The sequence below is a fragment of the Nyctibius grandis genome, chromosome 6 (assembly GCF_013368605.1).
Source record: "Nyctibius grandis isolate bNycGra1 chromosome 6, bNycGra1.pri, whole genome shotgun sequence".
NCBI lineage: Eukaryota > Metazoa > Chordata > Aves > Nyctibiiformes > Nyctibiidae > Nyctibius > Nyctibius grandis.
The window spans coordinates 54,225,082-54,250,740 of NC_090663.1; the positions used below are offsets into that span (position 1 = coordinate 54,225,082).

At 39.0% G+C, this 25,659-nt stretch overlaps 1 protein-coding gene across 2 annotated transcripts in view; it reads right to left on the minus strand.

Moving 5' to 3' along the window:
* SNCA (synuclein alpha) overlaps positions 1-25,659 on the minus strand; it is a 71,210-nt gene that overhangs the window by 32,744 nt on the left and 12,807 nt on the right. For both annotated transcript variants that reach the window (XM_068403573.1, XM_068403574.1), the window contains exon 4: positions 20,707-20,852. In XM_068403573.1, the coding sequence (XP_068259674.1) occupies positions 20,707-20,852 (146 nt within the window). The remainder of the gene's footprint in view (positions 1-20,706; positions 20,853-25,659) is intronic.

Sequence of the window (25,659 nt, forward strand, 5' to 3'; positions counted from 1 at the left end):
CCAGAATCCGTATCTGTGTTTGTTCACAAGCCTGAAGTTTCACTTTAAAATAAAGACTATTTCTAGCAGGAAATCTTAAAAACATGAGCCAAGTGTAACTGTTACATACACGTGTGCGCAAAACCGCAGAAAGACCCAAATGACAGCTCAGAGATGCCATCTTTCCCCTTCACTTCTGGCTGTTAGTCTGAAATCAACGACAACAGTTTAAAGGTCAGCACAATTAACTATCTCAGTAAGCCTCACTACAAAAGAAGCATCCAGCTAATGCCCATACATACACACAGTGGCAGATTTGCTTTCCCACCAAAATTTCCAACATCAGCTGTGATGATCTCCATAGAGAGACACTGCTTAGTCTTAAATTTTTTTTTAAATAAGCAGATGTCCAAATTATTGCACCAAAGCATTTCTGAGACAGTAGCAGTTGCATGCAATTTGTCTTGGACTAAGTGGTACTTTTGCTTATGGATTTTTTTTTTTTAAATAAAGTATAAAATAACTTAAGGCTTATCATGCAGAAATAGCCAATACAAATTTCTATCTCAGTGGTGCATAGGAAAGAAATTTGAAGACAGTGTCTTTACAACGCCTATTTTAAAAAGTATCCAGGAGAAGCTGCAGTAATGCTAATCCATCACAAAATATTCCAGAACACTTGTACAAACACAATTTTTATAACCATTTCAATTTCATTCACCATTTCTATTATTTACATTCTATTATCACACATATGAAAAACCACTGCAAATATGCATGCAGTAATGTATTTGCCAGGGTATTTGCACAGTCTCTTCAGAAAGGCTTTGTGAGCTTGGAAGACTTTCTATCCAAGAGCAGGAAACATTACGCACCATCAGTGATCAAATGCAGAGTACAAATAACAAATTGCAAATAACAGAGCACTCAATAGGCTGGAACAGCCAAATAATTTTGAATAATGGGCAAATTCATGGAAATTGAAATCTGTTCACACAACAGTTGTGGACACAACAGCTGAAATTTCTGTGTAACAAGGTTTCGAAATAAGCATGAGAAAAGGTACTATAGGAAAAAGATGGCTACTAGGACCAAGATGGATGGATTATCCTTTTTTTTTTTCCAGTTTCTTACAATCATTCAGTCTATGACAACAAAACACAGTTCTACTGAATAAGTTACATAAAAATGTAGGATTTCCCCTTCTCTCCCATTTTATTAAACTGTAAATATTTTTGAGGAAGTGCAAATAAAAACAGAAACCCAGTTAACATCAAAAAATATCAGGATGAAGAGCAAGTGAAAGAGCTCAGATTTGATATTTTTTTTGATCATCAGCTTGACCTTTACCTGCTAAAAGGCACAGAGATGATAAGGAATGATAGGTCAGCTGTCTTCACAGACAAAAACTAAAGGACATCAAATAAAATCACCAGTAGCACAATCAATACCTTACCATAGGACATTGTGGCTGCAGAGGGTTACACGCATTCAAATAACCGCTGGGCATCGTGGGGAAACAGCACTTTTCATATAGCCTACTGGCACCTCTGAGCTAGGAAGTCCCTCAATTGCAAACTCCCGCTGGCAATAGGAGAATATTGTGGAGTGAGGCCATGCCACGCATGTCCTGCATCTTCGAGATGAGATTCCCATGCCACAGCAACATTTATAGCTCTTCTTAGGTTCTTATATCTGATGCATTCACAAGCAAAGGGACTAAACACCTAATGCTATTTCCAAGGTGGGGGAAGATGGATAGTTGTAGCAACCACTTACATGCCTAGGAAATCAGTGTGACTCCTTAAAGACTGAAAAGTTTTCTCTCAGTCAGTAGGCACCAGGATGTGCAAAAAGAAAGTGGCCAGGGACAGCTCCCTTATACAAAGCAATGTGTTCAAAATAGCTTACACGTGTGGAAGGGGAAGTACAAGAACTCAGAATGTGTCAAAGGCCACTTCTGTCCTCTGTGGAGATGAAAAGAGATATGGTGATTAACAGCCTTAGGGCTTTTACAATTACCTCCACCATATGATTGACTCCAGTATGTTGGAGGGAAGTTCTCAAGAAGGTAGAGATCGCTTCAGCTGTTATTTTTCCTGATACTTACCATATCTCCTTGAGGGTGAATATCCCTGTAAATATTCTCCCTATTCATTCACTTGAGAGTGAATAATCCTGTAGATAAATGTCCTTAAGCGCTTCTCTAATTTTTTTACTGTAAGATCAATGTCTACGCAAGCTAATGGCAACTGAAATCATAAATACTGCCAGCATCAAGTAAGAAAAATAGCTGGGGGGGTAGAGAAGTTACATAACACCCATCCCTCTTTTTTTTTTTATTTTTTGTTTCAAAATTCTCCCCTTTTCCCTCTGAGAAGGAAAATTATTTCTGTCCTTAATACTGAATGCTCACTGCGGTCATTCCCAGGAATTACTTGGGTGTTCATAATCACGAGTTAAATCATTTGCTCTTCTATAGCAACAGGATGATGTGGCCTGCTGAGTATAAAACGTGTCTCATGTTATGAAACAGCATTCTAGACAGACGGATTTCTCAGCCTGCTATCATATCCCAAATTGAATATAGCTTCACTCTGACCTGGTGAAGGTCAGAGTGAAATCAACCACAGTGCTACACAGAATAGTTTCCAGGCAGACAAACTACAGCTGATATTCTTATACATTCATTTTTAGATGTTTTGGACACAAGAAACAAATAAGGCTATGGCAACACGTTAACTGAAGTTCCAGCCATTTGAGTCTGGTTTGACTCTAACAGAATTTAAAAAAAAAACAACATTTCCTTTTAGTTTAGCAGGTAGCATAGAAGGCCAACCCCCTTTTTTTCTTCCAAAATCCACAAAAAAATATTAACACCATAAGAAACTTCAAACATTTCAATGTGCTGGTTATACATTTCAAGAAGCACAATGAACAATTTAAATCTACATTGCAAATCTGGCCCAACGCTGAACACTCTGAAGCAGCTGAGTCTGAACAACTCAACTCAATATCATGTTTGAATATCATGCTGGTCCATGAGACTCCTCCTTGCCTTTGCATTAGAAGCTTTTAAATAGAAACATTGTTCAAAGAGATTGCTACCAAGCTTTGTGTTTTCCTGTTACCGTAAGAAACTTAATGGTTAAAAAGCTAAAGACAGTCATCACCCAAATAAAATTTTGATTAGTTTAAATTTAAGAGGACAAGTGATTCTTCAGGGTTGGGGCTGTGTCTGACTAGACAGATGGCGTCAAGATTTCTTTCAGTGTTCAGAAACTGTTGACAGCACGGTTTCTAAAATGCTTTAGGAGTGCTGGCGAATTTTAACCAGTGTAAATAGTTGTTGGTAAAGCCCCAGGGGATGTTCCAATAAGTCATCTAAACACTACCTGTAGGTGCCTAAACCAATACTGAGGCAGTGAATCTACGCTTACAGACATGTCTCTGTTTGGCAGACCACTGGCCAGTTCAGGTTTCCACCTCTGACATCAACATTACTAATTGGACTAATTAATGTAGCTTATATTCTGCCTCCCAAACAGCAAGAGAAGGCAAGCTTCCTGCCTTGCCTTTCCAACAGGCTAGAAGCATCTGCTCTGAAGATGAAAACTGACATTTGGCTTTTAAGTTCTTTGAAATAATCTGCATGGTTTTCAGAGTGTATGAGCTAATGATTTTTGTCAGTTTAAATTTTCAAGGATCCTATTCTAGTAAGCTACTTTTCCTTTGCTTTTTTTCTTGGATAAAATACAAAAACCTCCCAAAGCAAAAAAGCAGCACACCTACAAAGCCTGGAGAACTGTATTCCTCCATCCACCCAAACTGCACTCTTCAGGTTACAGTGTGACTTCAGACAACAGCACAGGACTCTTCACCCAAAGATTACTAAAAAACATATCATGTTCTAAATACAAGCTTTTATTTCAGTTCATACTGAGTTTGAGGGAAGCACTGTGGGTGCTTAGAAGACAATCTGTTGTGACTGGGGACATGTTTTTGGTGGGTCTGGTCCAGGATCAGAGGTACAGAAAGAGAAGTATCAACAATGATCAGCTTTAAGCCAACACTGGCTTGTCTGCAAACCGCTCCACCCCCCCCCCCGAAATGTGACTCATTAAGGCACAAGGCATCCTCCTGCCCAGCCATGCGAGAGGTGAAGTGATTCACTCTCCACAAGGATTGGTCTCGAAGCTAATGCAGTCAATGCTGAGAGACTGACTAGGACTCATGGTGTTCTCTATCTTCTAGAACGGCTCAGGACCATGCAAATCCAGTTGTTTCTGCAGCATCCATGTCTATCACGTCCAGACTGAACAAAACAAGTCACATGAGCTCAGTGTCGCCAGTTCAGGCTGTCTGAATATGTACTTTTTAACTGTATCGTTAAATACTAACTGAACATTTTATTCAGTTTCCCTTCTCTTTTCTCAAGCAGAAATAGACATTTATATGTGGCACTTGAGCCACTCCTGTCTAAATAATGCGACACAGAAGACAGATATTGTCAAGAAAAACATGCGCAGAATGGCACTGCTATCATACCTCATGCTACTGCATATGTGTTCTGGTAGGAAATGTTTCAAATACAGCCCAAGTACTAAGATAATACTTAAATCACAAGGATGAAAGAATTAGTATGCACTAGAAGGTTTGGCAAAAACAAGCAAGGCAAAATTCTTCCTCTGAAATTACAAAGGTAATTACTTTGGTGCAAAATTTCACAGACATCTCAGAGATTTTAATAGCTTCAGGTCTATTCTTCTGAAATGTCTCCCTGTTTCAAACGTCTCCATCCTTGATCACTGCTAGCAATAAGACTCAAGAATTTTCAAAGAATCCAAACTCCACAGGAGTCAAAAACTTCCCTCTGTTCCCTTTCTGCCTAAACCCCTTTCCTTTCAGTGATGGACACGCAGAACAAAGTCTAGAATATATGGTGTTCTACCACTCTGTCCTCATAAAATAACTGCTCGAGAACCCAAACGAGACAGATGCAATTGCTCTATCCGGTATCAAATAAAAAACTCCCATCACCTTGCAAAAATTGTCTGCTTCTCTGGCAGCCTGAGAAAGGCTCTAATAGCTTATTGTATTCCAGAGAATATGGCAGTGAAGACCCAAACTGCTTGGGTTGGGAAAGGAGGAAGGAGGAGGGGAAAGCAGAAAGACAGGATAGTTCTAAATTATTACTTACTACAGAGTTAAAAAAGTCTGCGTTCAGAGTAGGAAATATGCTGGTCTTTCATAAGGGAAAATAAGTTAAAAGGCAGTGTATGCCATCACTGACCATGGCACATACAATAGACCAAATGCATATTGACACAATAGTACTTCAGGAAAGCAAACACATGACAGTCTGGATGATCTGTCCAATGGCACAATACACATCTGTGCTATTTTTTTTTTTTTTTTATTGTGAAGCACTTTCTGTGCAATGCTTGATCGAACATTGTTTTGCACATTCACAGCTGAAGAACCAAACACTTTCCCTCTGACAAGAACATCCTGCTCCCTGGCTTTTGTACTTCTTAATCTTTTTACTAATATCACAATTATATTAGTACTGATGATCAAGAAGTGGAACAGAGTATTCAATAAGAAATCTGGCCATGCACCAAATTATCTCAGATTCTCAGATGTTCAGTCTCCACACAGTTCTCAAAAAACAAAACTGTTTATATGGCATAATTAAGTACTCAAAGACCAGAACAATCTCAAATAGAAAGCAGAATAAAAAGCAAACACCAAGTAAATGGAACATTAGTTTTTCTGTTGAGTAGGTTTGACTGACAACATCATCCCTTCCTGTCTTGCCCCATCTTTCTTTGCTCTCCTCACCCTCACACAGTGTCAGTCCATGCTGAGGTAGCTGAAAAAAACAGTGAGATTAAGAATTTACTGTCAAAGGAAGTAAGAAAACTCAATTGCCACCTTTGCCCAGCTGCCACCATACCAGCCTTACCCTCTTGCCCCTAAAATTCTAGCTTCCTTAAAATCTTGCCAATCTTCAAGACATACCAGGTTGATTAAAGAAACAATGTTACAAGCTGGAAGTAACAGTGGATAGGCTCAAAACAGTCCTTCTGTTCTTCATATCAATGGGATCAATGGATGAATTTAATAGACCTCAAAAACATTCTTGCATGTTAAGAATACGATGTTATTTCAGCACTCCTGGACAAAGATGATCATGAGTAGCACGCACTCAAGCATAAGCGTGTTTTTTCAGTGAACGCTTATTTCGGATGCACAACCCCTCCGCAAACGTGAGTCCCAGGTTTTCCCCAGTGCTAATCCACAGAACATGCAAGTGTTGGACTCTGGTCTCCTGCCCTTTGATTTTGGGACTGAAGCAGGCTGTGCTTCTTGAGAGCCACAGTTCATCAGCCAAAAGAGGAGCTTCTTGGTCACACTCTCTCACTCTTAAGCTTGCTTAGCTTGGATCCTACTAGCAGATTTTCTGAACCTCTATTAGTTACTCGCTGTGAAACTAGTGAAGAAACTTCACGCAATGCCTCATTGTGAGGAAGAGAGCTCCTCTGATGCAAAGATAAACAGGATTTCTGCACTACTTTGCCCTTATCTCTCAAATTAGTCTCAAATGGTGGCACATGCAGAATGACATTTTGTCAAAGCACAGTGTGTTCTTCTAACAAAGAGAGCCAGTGATCAACAGTCGGGTGTTGTGAAAGACAGGCCACAATGTCTGGAGATGAGCCAGCCAAATTCCTTCCTCCCCTCCAGAGAGATTTAGGAAAAAACAAACAAGCAAACAAACAAAACAACCCAATGCATCTCAGATATCACAATCTGAAATTACATGAGAGTCTTGCAATAACGGACATAACAGATGAGAGACTGTAACACAGAAGCTCTTCATTAATACACTACACACAGTAGCTTGAAACACAGTCAGGATTTCAACAGACACATTGAAGTGATTTTTGCAAACAGCACAGTTTGTGTCAAAACAAAAATTACAAATTATTTCAAGTTTTTTCCTTCTAAAGAATCCTTAGTAAATGCTATGACAGGTGTGGTTTTCTCTCTGAATGCCAGATATGCATAGTTAAATGTAAAGAAAAGCCCAAAACTCAACCTGAGATCTTCCTTCCCTTGGACCATCACTATTAATAACGATGTTTCTATCCAAACTACATCTTCAGTTTCTCCTGCATAGCCACACTGGATAAAATCATGTACCTGTTTACACCTGGGCAAGCAAGCTAGTCTTCAATAGATTTAAATAACTGAGTACCAGGATAATAAAAAGCCTAGTTTGCCTTGTACATTGACAATTTGTAAGAAAAGCAGGAAAGCATCACTCCAGTTCTGATCTCCTCCCAGTCTACCTGGGAGGTCAGGGGCAGGAAGTGGTTACAGCTGTGGTGTACACACAACAAGCACTCCTGGAACAGTAAAAACAGGTGAGAGGAGAGCCAACACTTAGGACATTCGTTACACTTTGTTGAAATTGTTGGCTTTTCCTTTGAGTGTCAGCATTGTGCCCAACGATAGACACTCAACAGCATTTTGGCAATGGACACTGCCAGGATGGATTTAGCATCATCTCTCCTGGTCAAAACAGTTACCTTTTTCTCAGGCCATTTTTAAATCCCAAGGTGCACAAACAAAACTTGAAGTAACTGAACGTCCTTAACGGTCTGTAGAACACACTAACTTGGAGAAGACAGCTTTACCAGCTACGCTCACCCATTTTATTTCAAGTATGACTGATAGTTCTCCATGTTCCCTTCTCGTAGCCTGCATACCAAGATGAATTGCCAAGCATGACTCTCACTCAGGAGGCCAGTGAAGGCTTATGTTCAGTTGCTTCCCTTCCCATTATGTACTACACAAAATCTAGAGGCATAAAACTGAGCAAAGGAACAAAGCCGCCAGGAAGAGATGAACGAACAAATACACTACCCTCATCTTAACTGTTGTCAAGGTGTTTATAACACTCCAAATAGATCACAAAGCAAGGTCTAAGCTTTGCTTTTTAAACAGGTTTCATTACTTCCCCCAGCCTCCCCTATTTCGCAGTTTGGGCAACAGCAGGCACTTACAGCAGTCCAACCAGCCGTGTTATAAAGCACACATCTGAAATGAAGCTCAGAAAAAAACTGCAGAGAGAACTAAGACTTAAAAATCCCATCTCAGTTGCATACATGGTGTGTAGGAGGTGGAAAGAAGCACTGCTAAATCTGTTACCTTTCCTGTGAATGATGAGCACACCACCCCTTCCAAAAATAGACTATGAAGGAAGCACGATGCTGATGACCATGAAAAGCAAGTTCACGACTCTGGTTTAGATAGCAGGTCAGCTGTACGTGAACACATGCCCTCCTTCAAAGCTACTAGAATAGCTATTACTTTACTTTTCTAAAAAAGTAGAGAAATTTATTGGAAATAATGATGTTTGAAAAAAATTCATCCTCATTTCAAAAAGCTGTTTTTTTAAATTCCAACCTAACAAAAGGAAACAACTGACATAAACAAAGCTCCTAGTAGAAGTTTCCATCTTCCACCTGTTGGTCTGACAAGCCCGTGCTACACTCTATCACAACAGCCATCACTAGTCCCTCCTGCCCTTGCTCTTTACATTCCTGCTACGCAAATACTTGCTGGTAACGGGGTAGTACATAGCCTCTCTCCATGCTGTGGACAAGGAAGAGCGTTTAGCTGCTAAATGCATTGGTCCAGCACCATCAAATACAGCAAGTGCTTTTCAGACATATTTCTAAGACCATGGTGGGGATGAGGAGGAGGGGGGAAATCTTTCTTCCATCTGCGGATCAGGGCGAAACACATTCATATTTACATCACCTTTCCAGTGACTTTTCTCTTGACCTGTTAGAATAATTTTCTCCAGAGAGGGAAATTAATTCAGCCTCCAGCTCTGTTTGATCTCTGATCTCTCTCTACAAAAGCATTTACATACAGTATGTCTATCTGAATTCTGTCAGTTATATCTTGAGGGATTTGTAAGATGAAATATGGCATGCACAAAATTAAAAGCGACCCAACCATTAAAATATGCTACTAGGAATCTGAAAAGAAGCATTTGTTCAGATCAACTACACAAAGCATTAGCTAAGTCAGACAGGGGTTAAACAAGCATCTTAGAATGCATTTCTTACATGGCTAGGATATGCTGGGTGTTAAGTAATGAACTGAAGTGTTTAATGTACACTGTAATATTATTTTTAATTGCTGTAAGTATATTCATGAGTCAAAGTGTGTTTCATGCACGTATTATCATCTATAAACTGCATTAGGGATATAAATGCCACCAAACTGGGGTTTTGGACAGTTCAATGACTGCATATATGCTTAGAATTAAGCCACACATTTCAACACCTTTAAAGTATTAATTTATTATAAATTATTAGCTTAATTAATTATAAATACTTCACATTAGAAGCAATCAGAAGGTGGTAGCCACTTCTCAGTACTAGAACTGCTAACAGGTTTCACGGCTTCCAGCCTCCTTCACAAAGGCTCACACAAAATTAAGAAAAGCTGCAGGTCTTAAAAGTGTTCTCTACCCTATCTCAGTTGCCCTTGTAATTTTCTTCCCCAAGCATATTTTGCATTTCCAGCTGTAAAAACAAAAGTCTTTAGATGTGATAGTTTGTTTCAACCACTGGGATCTTCCCTTCTTCAGCTTGAATGGACACTCACTGTTAGAAATACTGTCTCTATGGATAAGAACACATTTCTCACGAGTGACACTCACCCTGACACCCTAATTGAATTTTTCACACCACTCCAGGGCTGTGCACATCCATTTAGACTAGAGTGCACCCTTCGGGCCCTAAACCCATTACAGCGAGTTAGTATGAAAAAAAATCCCCACATCTTCTTTACATATAATAGCACATGAAGAAAGGATTACATTTCACAATGAAAAGGTATAACAAAGGTTGGCCAAGAAAAGCCTAGAGTCTTTGCTTTGTCTCACAGCCCCAGAGAAGAAATATGCATTGCTAACATAATACTGACAGGGTATCAGCTGCTCTAGGTGATCCTCCTTCCACACAGGATGGAGTGGGAGGTGGGACAGAGGGATTAAGCAGCCTCAAAGGCACAAACCCTGTTTTATGTGCTTCTGAAGGAAGCACAGTTACAGACTGCTCCTCTTCTGTTCGTAGCTAACCCACTAAGCAGGGCAAAAGAAGTTCTTTATTGTCTGTCTCCTCATCTTGAGCTTCATTTTGACTCTTCTGACCCAAGCCTGGCAAACCTCCTGGGCACATGCTAACAAAGCATGAGCAAACAGCTCTGAAAGCTAACACCAAAAGCTTGGAGGGCTATCAATATGTCCAATACATTTCAGAATTGTGTTCTCTGCATGCTTCACTCTTGCAAAAAGCATGGTTTTTTTAGAGGACAACTTTAGCAGCTTACACCTCCAGTTTCCACACAGGGAATATTTTGCATTAGACATGCCACTGCCAAAAAAAAGGTTTGCAATCTAAATTTTCACGTGTATTTCAGACATTCAATGTAGCTTTCTCCAGTAAAAAAAATCCAGTCTCCAGATATATCATGGAAGCTTTTGAAACACTTTCTTTGAGAGAAGTACTTAAAAACTGAAAAATTATTACCAATAATCCTTACACAGGCCACTTAACTTTCTCGAAGGTCCTTCAGAGATTTAACACAGTGAAAAAAGGTGAGAGCCAGTTAGTTTAGTGACAGTTTACTGTAGAAAAGATGGGTCACCTCTTCTCTTTCGTTACATGCTAGTGGCTTTGAAGAAGTCCCAGACATCCACAGGCTATGTACAAGCTTTTATCTATTAACCCATAAATTCTTCAGGAAGTTCTATCAGTGGTCACAAAATGATGCATATCATATGCCACTGGTAGTTGCTGATTATCACTACTCCTCATATGAACTTCCTTTTCACTAATAGTCTAATAGTAATAACAGCACTGCCTAGGTAACTAGGTAATTCTAATAAAAGCATTCTGTCTTCTTTCTTCCTTCCTCCTTCTCCTCTTAACCTACAGGTGGGGTTTATTTGGTTTTGGTTTTTAGGAGATTACATTGGATTGATATTCTGAAAATACAGATTAATGTACTTCTCCACAGAGAGGTATTTCCTCTACACTTCGGTCCTCAATCATTTTGAAGTTTAGACAACCCTCATCACCACATCAATCCAGGACCTCAATTTGCCACTCATACCTATTAAGCATCCCACTGCAGTGCTTTGCTGAATAGAGACTGGCAGACATAAACACACATTGCAGTGCTTTGCCAAAATGTAACTTCAGCACCATAAACTTTCATTGCTAGCTAAAAAAGCCTACCAGCTGCAATGTTTGGCTTTTACAACATCAGTAAATGGCACCAGCTATCATCACAAATCCGCTGAAGATAATGACTTCCAGATAGGCACTGAATGAATCCTATTTAAGCTCCCTGACTTCCAAGGCTTACACACTTCATCTTGGCCAACAGAGGAAAATAACACTGAAACATGGCAGAAGATGCTAAGGAGACCATTACTGTAACCCAGTAGTGTTTGCAAGCTTATAAAAGCTGCACCTTAACTTGCACAAAAATGGCACTATGAAGTTTCCCCAACTATCATGGCTTACATAAAACTATTTCCCATCTGAAACAGACGAATCTTTCACGCAACAGTGGGCAAGAACAGGAATAGTTGGCATCAATATGAATCATCCCCAAACGAACTTAAACATATTCCTCTCAGCAAGCAACACCTTCCTGAATATTTAATGTGGGATTGGCAACTATTTAGAGCAGGAAAAAAAAAAATTTCTGTGCGTACTGCATGAAATGCCACAGATGGATGCATAGGAAAGACTGGGACACTGTGAAACAGAACCAGTCCCACGTTAGCCTGGGAGACTTGCACAATGCAATGGCCATACATACACAGGGGAGACAAACACAGCAGCCTGGAACGTGCCACAGGGGCTTATTAGGTTAGTTAGAAAGGAAATTGGAGATGGAGGACATAGGAGGTAGAAGGGAGACCGTAGTAAAGAACACAAGAGGGAGGAAAAAGAGCATAGACTGCAGACAAGCAAATCCTTACAAAAAATTCAAAAATCAGTCTCCTAATAAAAGGATGGGGAGTGTCTTTTGCTTCTCCATCACAAGTTAAAGAAATGAAAAATTGTGTTCTGCTATTTGTAGATATTACAAATATTACATCATTATAATGACATACAAACAATTCCTAGTAGAGAATGTGTTCACCCTTCTATCTGCTAGCAAACAATTCTTGTTCTTTGAGACCAAGGGAGATAGGCACATTCAGTTTAAGGATGGGCATTCTTTATTTCTCCAGGGTCAAAGCTAAATATGTGGTTGAGCAATTGCTAGAAAACAAAGAGCAACATGATGCCATCCAAAAGCTCCTCAACTTAATTCCTCCACAGGCAATTAGGAACACATTATAGTCAGAAGCAGTGAAGGCAGCAGGTAGACCCAGAACATCAGTCTACACAAAAATGTTATGTCACAGCATGAAAGCCATTAGGAAACCAGGAACACTCACAAGACCTTACATTAAACTCATATTTGTTCCTGAATTAATGAAGAGCAATAACCTCCAGGATATTTAGATAATACCACACAAGTTTTCTTCCCTTGTGGCTCAACTCAAGTTCTGCTTGAGTCACAGATGGCAATGCATGGAAATGCTCTGACACAGAGAACGTGGTCTTCCTTCAAATACTGCTATTTTGCCCTCTTAGAAAAAATACTGACAACATGCCCCAGAGCAGGAAAGGCATTTTCTCTACTAACCAGGGAAGCCAAGCACAGGCTGCAATTCAAAATCCTCCCAGCACTTCAACACTCTCTTCAACAAACACAGAAACTCTAGCACTCCTACCTGGAGTCATCCATCTTTCACCATCTGTTTTTTCCAGAGTATTGTTATTTTCTGTGCATGTTTATCTCTATCTTGCCCAGACTAATTTTAAATATTTCAAATAGTGGTGTTCAGAGTGAAATAAAATTAAGCTACTCATGTCCAGAAGTTCTACCAGAACATGCACATACCTGCTGAGAAGGAAGTGACAGGTAAGATCTTTTCATAAAGCAAAAGAAAGGTAGAAGAAAAACATGGGATTTCTTTGCTGGCTTTGTGACTTCTGTGGCCTTCCTATTTCTCAATCTGTTTTCTGTAGGCATCATTAGCATATTTCACCAAATAAAACTCCTTGTAAACAATAGAGTCTCCTTCAAGCACTCTGTACTGTTCTTTACAGTGCTATTATGCAGTATCAACATATACTAAGCTACATACGTGGGGCTTGCCCATGTGGAAACACCAAAGGAAAGCAGAACTGTGTTAATGAAACTGCATTAAATGGCTTCAACTGTAACTGTTGAATTTATTTTGGAAACAAATTACAAATCATTGAATCAAAGCCACTTGGCATTCCAACACAGAGCATTCATACAGGATCATAATGCAATTTCACAAGTCTACTGACATTCATTCCTCTGTACAACCTAGAAGATTCCTGAGCTTTCCCATACAAAAAAATATGTGCGCGGTCATGAGGGGGAGATTTGACTCTGTACATACAGCAGATTCATAACCTTAATATCGCCTACCTATGGGTGCCTTATGATTTATAATAAATCAGAGTTTCCTGTTTCAAGAATATAGATTAGCTTTACAGAACTGATTTGTTACAGATGTTTTAATACAATACACCATTGTTAATTCTGAGACCAGTAAGAAAATAATCCCTACCAAAATAAATCAGTCCAGCTACGCTACAATCAAAGAGATATGTCAGTTCACTGGCAGTCCCACTTCCTCCACAAATTCAAAGTGTCCTGGTTTGGCCTAAACCAGGCCGACAAAAAGCTAACAAATGCTTTCTCTTCAGAGGGGTCTTCTGTGATTCCGCTCCTGAGCAATGTGGATCCCCTAATGGGGAATCTCTCTCCTCATTCTTCCACTCAGTCCATCTACATACATTAAAAAAGGAAACATCACTAATTGCTGCTAAATATCCTTTCTGTTTTGCAGCACTCACTCATACATTATGCATAGATTAAGAAATAAAACGGTAAGGGAAAAAGTAAGACCAATCTCAAACTACATGCTCTTCACGCGTTATGATTTAAATAGAAATTTGAAAGCAAGTATTGTCTGATTGATGTTCAGTTGTGACTGCCTGAGCAGGCCTTCTCCTACACGTCATCTAAAACACTTTGGCTTCCTTGAGGAAGATTTACTGTCTGCTAGTTATCCTACCAGAAACCAAGGTACGCAAGCTTTCCAGACCACTGCTGTAATTGCTCCTACAGACTGAGCAAGAGTGTCACATCAGAACCACAGTCGGGCGCACCCTAAACAACCAAAAATCCCACCCCTCTGCATTGCACCGCAAGGCAGAACTGGCACTGATTGGCTCAAGTGTAGAGGCTTAGACCTCTAGCTGCTTGGCAGTCTTGCTAGGGATCTAGATTACATATATTTAATCATAAACTTAGCCATTCTCTACTGTGACCTTATATTAGAGCCATAAACGCCATGAAGTAGTTGAGAAGGGCAATTAGATGTTGCTGCACCTCTTGCAGCCTGCTTGCTCTACAGTGTCTACAGAAAAGTATAAACTCCAGAAGCTAACTGGGTGGAGGCTATTTCTGCATTTGCCATGCCAAAACCTTATTAAAATTTCTTTGATTAATTCAAGGCTTGACTTTTTCCTCATAATAAGCTCTAGGGGCGATGAATAAACCTGCTTATTCCAACGAAAGAACAACAGTTTAAGTCTCACGTAACTCTCACTTACTGTCCTGCTTTTCATTGGGGTCTATTAGCCTTTTGGGACATCAGCTGGCTAATAGCATAAAATGTAATGGAAAGGTGGAAAAACTCACTAACTCCCTTTCTGAAGAAGTAAATTGGATACCTCTGCTCAGTAGCTCTTCCTTTGTGTTTCTGAGCTAAGCTTTTCAAGATTAATGGACTCGCCTACGGACTGGAAAAAAGATGGGGAACAATGATCCTTTAATGAGCCAAGCACTCTGTAGAGTATACTGAGTGTAAAGATGGTCGGAAAACTAGGAGATACTCATATTCTGTCAAAATGCATGGTTCAACCTAAACCAAGATTCTGTCATGATTAGACCTATTTCTGGAACCTTATTTACAAAAAAGTGCACTAAAAAATCAGTTTTTAAAAAGTTCCAAGAATTTTCCACATGGCATGTTGGTATTATGTCACAGTAGGAAATAAAATATGCAAAATACAACTCAAAGAGATAAAAAGAGACAAAATGAGAAAATGTCTGTTTGAGCTTTTTCAAGTACTAAGCAAGGCATTTATATCATATGCAGGTAGCAAGGGGGCTACTGAAACAGTGATGGGGACTTTAATGTTAGGTGTTGAAACCTCGAGGACTGCTACCCAAGACAACTTCAGTAAAAACCAAATGTCGATCCTAAGTTTCTAGTTATTTCCACATAAGTTTTCTACAGAAGGATTTCTGAACAGATCTCTGCATTTTTAAAATGCAAAATGTGAAGTGCAAAAAATAAAGATTTCATATTCAGCTTTTTTTCTTTTTAAACTACAGGTGGTAATTAACACTTTTTTGGGAACACCCAGGAATCTCAGTTTGCAACAAGACAGAACAGAAATCTTTGAGATATGAGGTATAGCCTGCATTTCAAAATGGGGATTTAATAAAGGAGAAAAGAAACCTCCATTCTGCCACTGAAAAAGAGGCGAATCTTCAGAAGCACTTATAGGATTTGCATCCATTCTCCCAGTAAGATTGCCCAAAGCAACAAATAGCTGGCTGGAGTACACTGTGATGCTTGGCATCTTAATCAAAACTGAGTTGCTCCCATTTCATCAAAATTAAAAGGTGTTTCATCATGTCTTTATTCTCAGCAGTGCACAATGTCTCATGGAGCTTCCCTGTAAAAAGGAGGAAAAAGGGTCCTACATATCGGTATATTTGATTATGGCGATTCCCCAAAGTGGATTCACCCCGGCTCTAAGTAATGCAAAAATGGAAAAATTCAGTTGTTCATAAGACTAGGTATTCTGACTAAAAAAAGTAATAATACAAGAAATATTCTACACCTGTGGGTCCACTGCACTGAATATTCATGCTAGGACAGTGTTTGGCTTCTAAGGAGTCCCAGGAAATACAGCCTGGGGCAGGGGGAAGAAAATATAGCAAAGTTATCATCACTTTCATTCTTCTAAATTATTCTTCATATTAAATGCAGTTAGCAAGGGCTTTTAGTTAAACAATATTTTCTATGGAAAAAAAAAAAAGCCTAACACCTCAATTGGCAGACTTCCCACTTACAGTAGTTTTTTCTGCAGAAGCTTGGAAATTAAACCAATGAGTTATATTACCTACTGCCTAAGTATATTATCTATGTTATCTGCTACTGTAATTTTATGTTTGTGTTTAGTGCTATTTACTGTAAATGTGTTAAACTAAGAGACACTCTAGAAAGAAAAAGGATCTAGCACATATAGATACCAAACAATCCATATAGATCATATAGATCCTAAACATGGCAAGGATGAGGCCTGCTACTCTATTTACTTCAGTAAGATCTACAACACAGAAAATCTAACTATATCTTTGCATACTTTGTACTTTGTACTCGAAGTACCTTGAGGTTTCAGCTTGACTGAGGATTTTGGTGCTAGAACAGCATAAACAAAATTATTCACCATAGAAATCATAGAACTTATCAACAGATTTATTCTTGAGATGCTAGAGAACCAAATGACATGAATTTAGTTATGTTAAGAACTTCAATTAGTTAATTACTTATCTGAAAATAATAAACTTTATAATCCATATTTTGTTCTCAGGCAATATTATACACTAGATATTCACTAGCTAGTACCCCTCCATACTATCTGGATCTATACGCTCATGCAAGCTGAAAATAGAATATTCAAAGGATTTCACAGCTTTCTTAACTTAGAAAAAAAACCATGTTCACTTCTACAGTAAATGTAATTATCACTGATCTTCCTTTTTTTTTTTTTACTCGACTAATATAGAAGCACACTCACACTGCACACAGAAATAAAACATGCACAGAATAAATTTAAAACAAATGTTTTATCCATATAACCCAGTACTTCAGTTTATTGTCTTCTCTTAACAGAGAGAAGAAAGCACGGAGAAGCAACTTTCCTGCTTCCAGGAAGAGTCCCAATGATTACAAATAACAGCATTATTATGGGCTGATTTTAAAATGAGGCTCAAATTTGCAACTAGTTTATAAAGAGTTAATCCATTTTTAATAGGCTCTATGCTAAATGCTAGTGTGCACTAGAAAATTTTTGAGTAGATGCATGCTGGCAATGCATGAAAGAACTTTTGGAATCTAAATAATTTCAAGAATGGTTTTGTCATTTATTAAAATGCTACTTGCGGTATGTTAACCCTTTTAAAATGAATACAAGCCTACTAGCTGCCACCACCCTTGTGTTAAGGAGTGAGTTTCTGCCAAAGCGTCGATCCCCCGGGCAGTCCTCAGACAGGCACTGTCAAGCCAGCCCTGTCACTCACTAGTCTCAGCTGTCACTTTGCACTGCCTGCTTACCCCAGCTACGGGGTCAGTAGGTGACAGTGTGGTGTGACAGCAGCCCTCCAGCCTGGCCTCAGTTCGATAGTTAAACCTGTTCTTCATGGTCCAAAGCATGCCAGTACTAAAGGCTGCACTGGGCAACCTAGGACAAACTTCTGGAGAAAGCATTTTGCCAAGAATCTACTTTGTATTTCCTTTGCATAGATTGTTGTACCCACAGGTAAAGAAATGCTACGACTGTTTTCAATGAGTTGAAAGTAAAAACCAGACCTGAATCATGGCACAAGAAAAATGCCAGTCGCCACGCAAGACTACAGGCTTTCACACAGGCGAGCAGATCATTAGTAGCAGATTCCAGCAATGACCATTAGTTTAGATGGGCTTCTAGACATGTTTGGAGGCAGCTGATCATATTTATTTCACCGTCCCTGATCCTGTAATTGATGGAAAATAAGCAAACTCCTCCAGTTGCATGGAAGCTGAGTTTATAGCAGTTCACAGAATAATTCAGGTTGGAAGGTATCTCAGGAGGTCACTGTTTGCTATGCTCATTTGGAGTATTTGGACTCGATTATGCATGTCCATGTGAACTAGAAGAAATCATTTGTCACACATTTAGAAGCCAACTAAAATAATAGATTATTGGCTAATGCCTTTTAGTCTTCTGTGCAGAAACAATCTGTAATCATGCTTCTACCCACTTTTAATGGATAAGCTTCATTTGCAATTCCCTGTCAAATCCCATGACTTGTTTACACTGTGTAAGCAAGGTAAGTGTTCCATCTTGCATATGGGATATGCAGCCATTTGCTTTAGGACAATCCTAAATGGATGTCTATAGGAAGAATGATCTGCCAAAGGCATCGCTAGCCATGCTTAAGCTCAAGGAACGAATTTGCTAGTTGTGGTCTCTTATTCCCAGTTCAGAGCAGACTAGAGATATCACAGCCTTCAGAGACATAACCTTATAGAGATAAAATACACAAAGTTACATTTTGATTATATGCCTGGTTGGTACCTTCTCTTATTTCAGAAAAACCCACCTTGTTTCCTACAAGGGACCTGTATGCCACTGGTATTCTGAATGCCCCCACCTGGTCCCCACCCAACTGCCAGTTTACCTGGAAAATCGAAGCAAAATCAATCTCGTGTACCTCTGGACTGCACAGGAATGAAGACATACTAGGTTGTAGAATATCTTTACATAATTGAATTTTGATGTTAACATTTCTGAAATGGCTACTTAACCCTTGCAAAACCGGTAAGAGACAGAGATGCAGAGCATTCCATTAGGAGCCGTAGATACTAATGAGTTAGATGGCCATACTGCATAGATGACTGAGAATCTCAGTCTAAAAATACCAGTATCAAGAATCAAATGAATGGGTTTGCGTATCTAAAGAACAAAGCACCAGTTCAGAATAATGAGGCTATTTATAGGGCTGTGGAATAATGTGCATGTACATTATGGATGTTCTTTGATTTCACAGATGTGATTTTATTCTGTTACAGACATCATGACTCATTTTTAAGCTTTACAATATACAGAACAGAATGAAATGAAAGTCATCAGAGATTTGCTTCATACTTTATAATTATAAGGATCTATATGTGTATATTAATATTAAGATAAAAAATATGAGGTATGGTCAATACTGAAGTAGATAAACGTGTATTACAGCAACAATGATCCTTATGACACTGATCTTGAAGAGCTACGAACAGAAAAGAATATTCTCAGCATAAAACTATGAAAGAGCTTTAGCAGAAACTAAGGGTACAGACTACTCTGGCCATGATACTCATGTATCCCCTGGCAGTTCATTAGATACTCGATTTTGTAAATCTTCAACATAGCTTTTACAAAGGACCATGGCCACATCAAAAGCAACATTTTACTTACAGCTGAACAAAAAAGGACTAAGAAGATCCCCAGGCAAACTGCTTTGAAAGAGAACAAAACCGCTTGTGAGATGTTTTTGAGACCAATCCACCACAGTGAACTGAATGCCTACCACAATGTAATAATACTCCTTTTTCACCCAAACTAAAGAATTAATAGGATTTGTCAGACAGACAGGAATACACTTCAATGATAGATGAAGATAAAAAGGAGTTTTTAAGGATTCAATTTTATCAGCTCCTCTGGACACTAACTGGAAATAAGATACACCATATAACTTCACGATAAATCCATATGACACCCATATTTTTGCACAAATACCAATATTCTTCATAATCCTATTTCTTCCCTAATGCTTAAATGTTCATACAGAACACAGTACAAAAGGAGGTGTTTATCTCTTCTGGGTTATTTTTGTCTCCAAACAACACTATAACATCTTGGAAAGCATCATTCCCACCAGCTATCTGGGGTCACTTTTCACCTAGTGTAAGTGGAAGAATATGACTGCAGTGTATCAGCAACAACAGTGTAGTAACTCTTGGTATTGTGCAAATACTTAATGTTTGCCTTGGTGCAGAAATGAAAATATCTACAGGATGTTTTATATGATGAGATAGAGAAAATTTAATCTGAAGAGTTCAGAACAGTTCAGAGGCATTTTTGAGTGCATGTCACTATATTTGTGGAAGATAGCAACTCTCCAGCTAGATCTTGATGTTAAATGCAACGTATCTAACCAGTCAGTGGATTGGTACACAATCCTTTCTGCTCTTCATCTGCAGAAGACACAAATTGTGCTGTTAAACCTGAGATTCGCTGTTTGATCTTTACGCTCTAGTGGGTTGCTTTTCAATCCTGAGTTATTTGGAAAAATAGTTATCTTTCCCTTCAGCTGTACAGTGAGCCTACAGCTGCTGACCCCCCACTAGAGCCTGCTGAGTTCAGAATCACCACTAGATCACGCTTCAAACAGCGATCCAAACCTGTTAAGACTTTTCAGAATAGTAAAGTTCCATGCGCAATCCTACTCAAGTTCCCAAATCCTGCCAGTCCCTCAAAATACAAGCTATAAACAGCAGACATTTTCTTTGCTGTTCATTTGTTTAGCGTAACACAAATCATCCTGCATCCACACCACTGACAGGCACAAAAGAAAACACTCCATCTGCCCCTCAGTTCAGGGAGGCCACTCATCATTCACTTCAAAGACTGTAAATAAACAAACCTGTTTGGCCAACTGATCCTTCTTCACCAAGCCAGTGGCTGCAGCAATGTTCCCTGCTCCTTCCACTGTCTTCTGGGCGACCGCCGTCACTCCTGTCACCACAGCTCCACCAACATTCGACACTTGCTCTTTGGTCTTCTCAGCCACTGAGGAGAGGCAGAAGATGGAAAAACACATTACAGTTTTCGGAGCTGTAAGTTTTTCAGAGAATTGTATCTATCACTGACAGCTCAACCTCACAAAGACCCATAAGGCCATTACACGTTGTGTACCCCAAGTGGATCTTCAGAAATGAGACTATCCACCTGGTAACACTGGAGCAGCAGAGGTAAAAATAAGCCTTATTTGTGACTCAATTTCTTTCATGTGAAAGACGTTTGACATTTTCATTCATGTCTAGCTGTACTTTAGGGAAGAAAAGTCATTACTTAAGGGCCCTTATTATGCTCAACTCACTGTGTAACGTATAATAATTGCATTCAATATATCCAAGTGTGGAAACGCATTCCAATTAGTCCACCTTGCTGCATGTTACAGGGCACAGAAGACAATTTTTTTTACATTAGACTCAAAAGCCATTGATTATTCTTTTATTTTTATTTTTTTAAATATACCTGATTAATAAGCAGAGCTACTGTTGCTCAACCAGAGAACTTTAAATACAATCTTTTATCTGATTCTCTGAGATTTCTGCCCCACTGACGGTGTGTCCATATATAACATACTAATCTACAAAAAGACTCAATGCCAAAGATGCCAAAGCAAACTGGATTAATAGCCAACTTCCAAGCCTCAGGGAAACAACAACTCATTTAGCCTACATATGCATCAGCAGTTACTATTCTACCTTTCAGAATATCACTGGGTTCTTTCTGCTCGTTCATCCCCAAGGGCTTTTTCTGACAGCAGCTTGCACTACAGTGTAACCACTCTAAGAAAAGAGATGGGATGACTTCATATCTTAAAGTTACAGTCAGATTTTTGGAAAAAAAACACATCTACTCATCTAAACAAGGGACTGTTCTTCAAAAACATCCAGTATATGGTTTTGTAATTCTAACTAATCCTATACTTTCCTCCAGCCCAAATCCCATCTGATCCATAAAATGTATTCATAGTTCTATTTGCACCCTTCATGAGCACAGGATGGATTCTGCTTGGCAGATAGGCCACCCTTTCAGAGACTTTTTTGGGAAGCACATACAAAGAGAAGACTTTCTATGGATAAACTAGATTTCTTTAATTCCTTACATAAAGAGTATCAGCTGTCCACGTCACAGGGCACACAGCATAGATAGCTATGATTGACATTAATGACACAATTAGGAAAAAGCTAGAAAGGTTAACGATGTGCCTAATATGTTATTTTTGTTAAAGACCCAAATAATAAATATCTGCTGACTGAAAATGCAAGCAGACCATTTAACACTCATCCTAACTAACTTAAAGTGAAAAAGTTAGTAACCGATTATGATCTCTATTATGACCAAAACCTGGAGCTTTCATTACAGAGCAGGACAACAACAGACATTGTCTGAAACTAGAAACGGAAGATGTCTGCTCCAAGTATCTTCCAACCTATACATGCTAGTAAGATGCAAATTAACAAGAAATTCATTATATCCATGCAGTACTCTATTGCCATGCTTTTTCCAGAAAAACAAACAAACCAAAAGTGGGTTTTGCTCAAAAGTGAATGTTGCCCTCAGGGAAGGTTTGATATAATGCCAGCAAGTGCAGACAGACATCTATTAAGATGCCCCATTTCATTATTACGAGCTACAGACTACAAAAAACTCTGGATTCTACACATAAAAATCTATTTAGGAAGTTTTTCACTAGTTCTTGCAAATGTGTATCTTAAGGTGTGTGTCCTAGTAACACGTTATATCTTCCAAAGAATGTTAAGATCTGATTGTGCAGTCTTTCAGAAACAAACTGAGTAACATTATGAGATGGAAACTTGTTAACACTTTCATATTATTTAGAATGGCAAGAAGAAATCTCAAATAGAGCTACATAAAAAAAAAAGTAGCATCTTGCAAAAATATGTTTTAAAGTGATATTCTCCAAGAAATTAAAAAAAATAGAAAGACGTGTTTTGGGTCAGTTTCAGTATGGCTTTTTATTTTTCCTCTGTCTCATTCCTGTTCTGGGAGGGAAGGAAAAAATAAAACAAAACCAACAGAAGATACAGAAATCAAGGTCCTTTTTATATACAATTTTCTTCTGTTAATTTTCTTGTATGGAAGTGACATACACAGTTTTGAAAACTCCCTTTTCCAAAATACGTTGAATGGCAGAACATTTAAAAAGAGATTCAGCAGGCTTGATGCTGACAAAGAATCACATGCTCAGCTGCTCTTAAGTGGACTCTTCCCTTCTGATAAAGTGGCTGCCCTATGTTCATCGTCAATAGTCATAATTAGTTTCATTATAGAATCATAGAATCATTTTTGTTGGAAAGGACCTTTAAGATAATCAAGTCCAACCATTAACCTAGCACTGCCAAGTCCACCACATGATCTCAAGATCTTAAAAAAACCTGCACCTCAAAAGCAAAATATCAAGAAATACAGTGAAATTGAGTGCACTGTGGATGCTGCAATATAAAACACCTCATTCCCAATGCCATTATTAAATCCACATTTCTCAGACTATGTTGTCATGGCAAGTACGACCACCTATCAAGAGCAACTACCCAGTGGCTGCTGTTCCCACTATTAGAGTGTTTTGGGAAGGGTCTCCCAAAAAACAAAACAAAAAAAGCAAGGAGTCAGGTCACTAACACCATTACTGGCACAACAACAAGATGCCTGACAAAAGTAGTAACAAAACCAGTACATTTAAGATTGCCTCTATTTCAGACTGTCGTGGTTTAACCCCAGCGGGTAACTAAGCACCACACAGCCGCTCGCTCACTCCCTCCCCCAGCAGGTTGAGGGGGAAGAGAATTGGAAGGGTGAAAGTAAGAAAACGCGTGGGTTGAGATAAGAACAGTTTAATAATTGAAATATAATAATAATAAATTGTAATGAAACGGAAAATAACAAAGAGAGAGAGATAAAACCCAAGAAAGACAAGTGATGCAAATGAAAACAACCGCTCACCACCAATTGACGGATGCCCATCCAGTCCCTGAGCAGCAGCTCCCCGACCAACCTTCGCTCTAGTTTTAGTGCTGAGCATGACGCCACGTGGTATGAAATATCCCTTTGGTCAGCTGGAGTCAGCTGTCCCAGCTGTGTCCCCTCACAACTTCTTGTGCCCCCCCAGCCTACTCGCTGGTGGGTTGGTGTGAGAAGCAGAAAAGGCCTTGAACCTGTGCAAGCACTGCTCAGCAGTAACTAAAACATCCCTGTATTATCAACACTGTTTCCAGCTCAAATCCAAAACACAGCCCCATGCTAGCTACTATGAAGAAAATTAACTCTACCCCAGCCAAAACCAGCACACAGACGTAGCATAAGAAAGCTGATGCAGGAGGTACCAGGAAACACCTCTCATACACTGTTTCAGAAATCAGAGCCATGAAGATAATAGCACAGATTTGCAAAAGCACTCATATTAGTAGGAAAGAGTCTTCCTTCCTGTCTCTAAGGAATACCTAAACACCATCAAAGTCCCTACTACTAGAGTGACTCTGTAAACAAACTCCAGCCTGGTGACCCTTCAGCTCTAGAACTCTAGTGACAGGAGAAGAAAAAACAAAACAGGTTTCCAGTCTCATGTATTTTATTAGTTACACTAAGTAGTAACAGGGGAAAAGCATTAAGTGCGCACAAACATATCAGTTCAGAATGCAGGGGGTTGATACCAACTAATTAAATTAATCTGAACACCAGGTTGTTTAATGATCTTAAGCCATTAAGTCTTTTTAAAGCTGATGTCTGCTTTGCATCACAGTGCTGAGAAACAGAATAAATCAGCTTCTGCAGAGCTCTGCCGTGCTATGGCCCGATTGCTTCTGTGCATCTATGCAGAGACTGTCCATTCCAGCAAATGATCCTGGGATGGCGTACAATGACCATGCCAAGGCTAACTTTGAAATTAAAGTTCTAATACTGACTATAGCACCGTGTAAAAATTATTAGCATTGAAGCATCCTTTTCCCTACTTATTATAGACAACTGGGTAGCATACGACATCAATGTGAAACCTTCGGAGCAATTCAAAATGAGAACTAGCTGCTTTCGATTTTGAACATTAAAAGCAGATGAAAGTCACAGGACTTCTTCGAATTAATGAAATTACTCTTACTGCACTAAACATACTTTTGAATATGTGTTTCAGACAGTAAGGTTGCCTTAGGTACTTGAATTCATTTACAAAGAAGCCATAAATACATTGGACGTTCTTTAATTAATACAACTTAAAGATACCTGATGGAGTTAAAACAAACACAACATGAATATCAATGACTAAGAATGTTAAGAAGAACAAGAATGATCAGATAAAAGAATTAAGCAAAAGATTTGACTTGGTTCGTAACTATTGATACTGTGTCTTGACTCAGCTTCAGGGAACGGACACATGGTTGAAGCATCAAGGGCTTCTTGGCCCTGATCTTTTGTACAAACCAGTGCTTTACTTTGAATATCAGGAGATGGACTGTAAATATTTCATCGTACATACTGTACATTTCTGGACACTTATTCCTGGGAGATAAGCAAGATGGATGAATTATGCATTTACAGTCAAAGGCCAATAGACATGTTAATTAGGCAGGCAAGTCAGATACACAAGCTAACACCCCATAAAACCAATAAGCAAAGCTGCTTCATCTTCAGAAGTTCTGAGAAAGGGTGACCTGACAAATAACATGCTCACCATATTCCTGTGAATTACAGCCTGGTATCCTCACTTTACAGTGTCTCGATGCCACTAAACCTCAAACAATCAGGTCATACTTTGTTTAAAGCAAGAAACATCTCAGACCAGTATTTCTGGGTT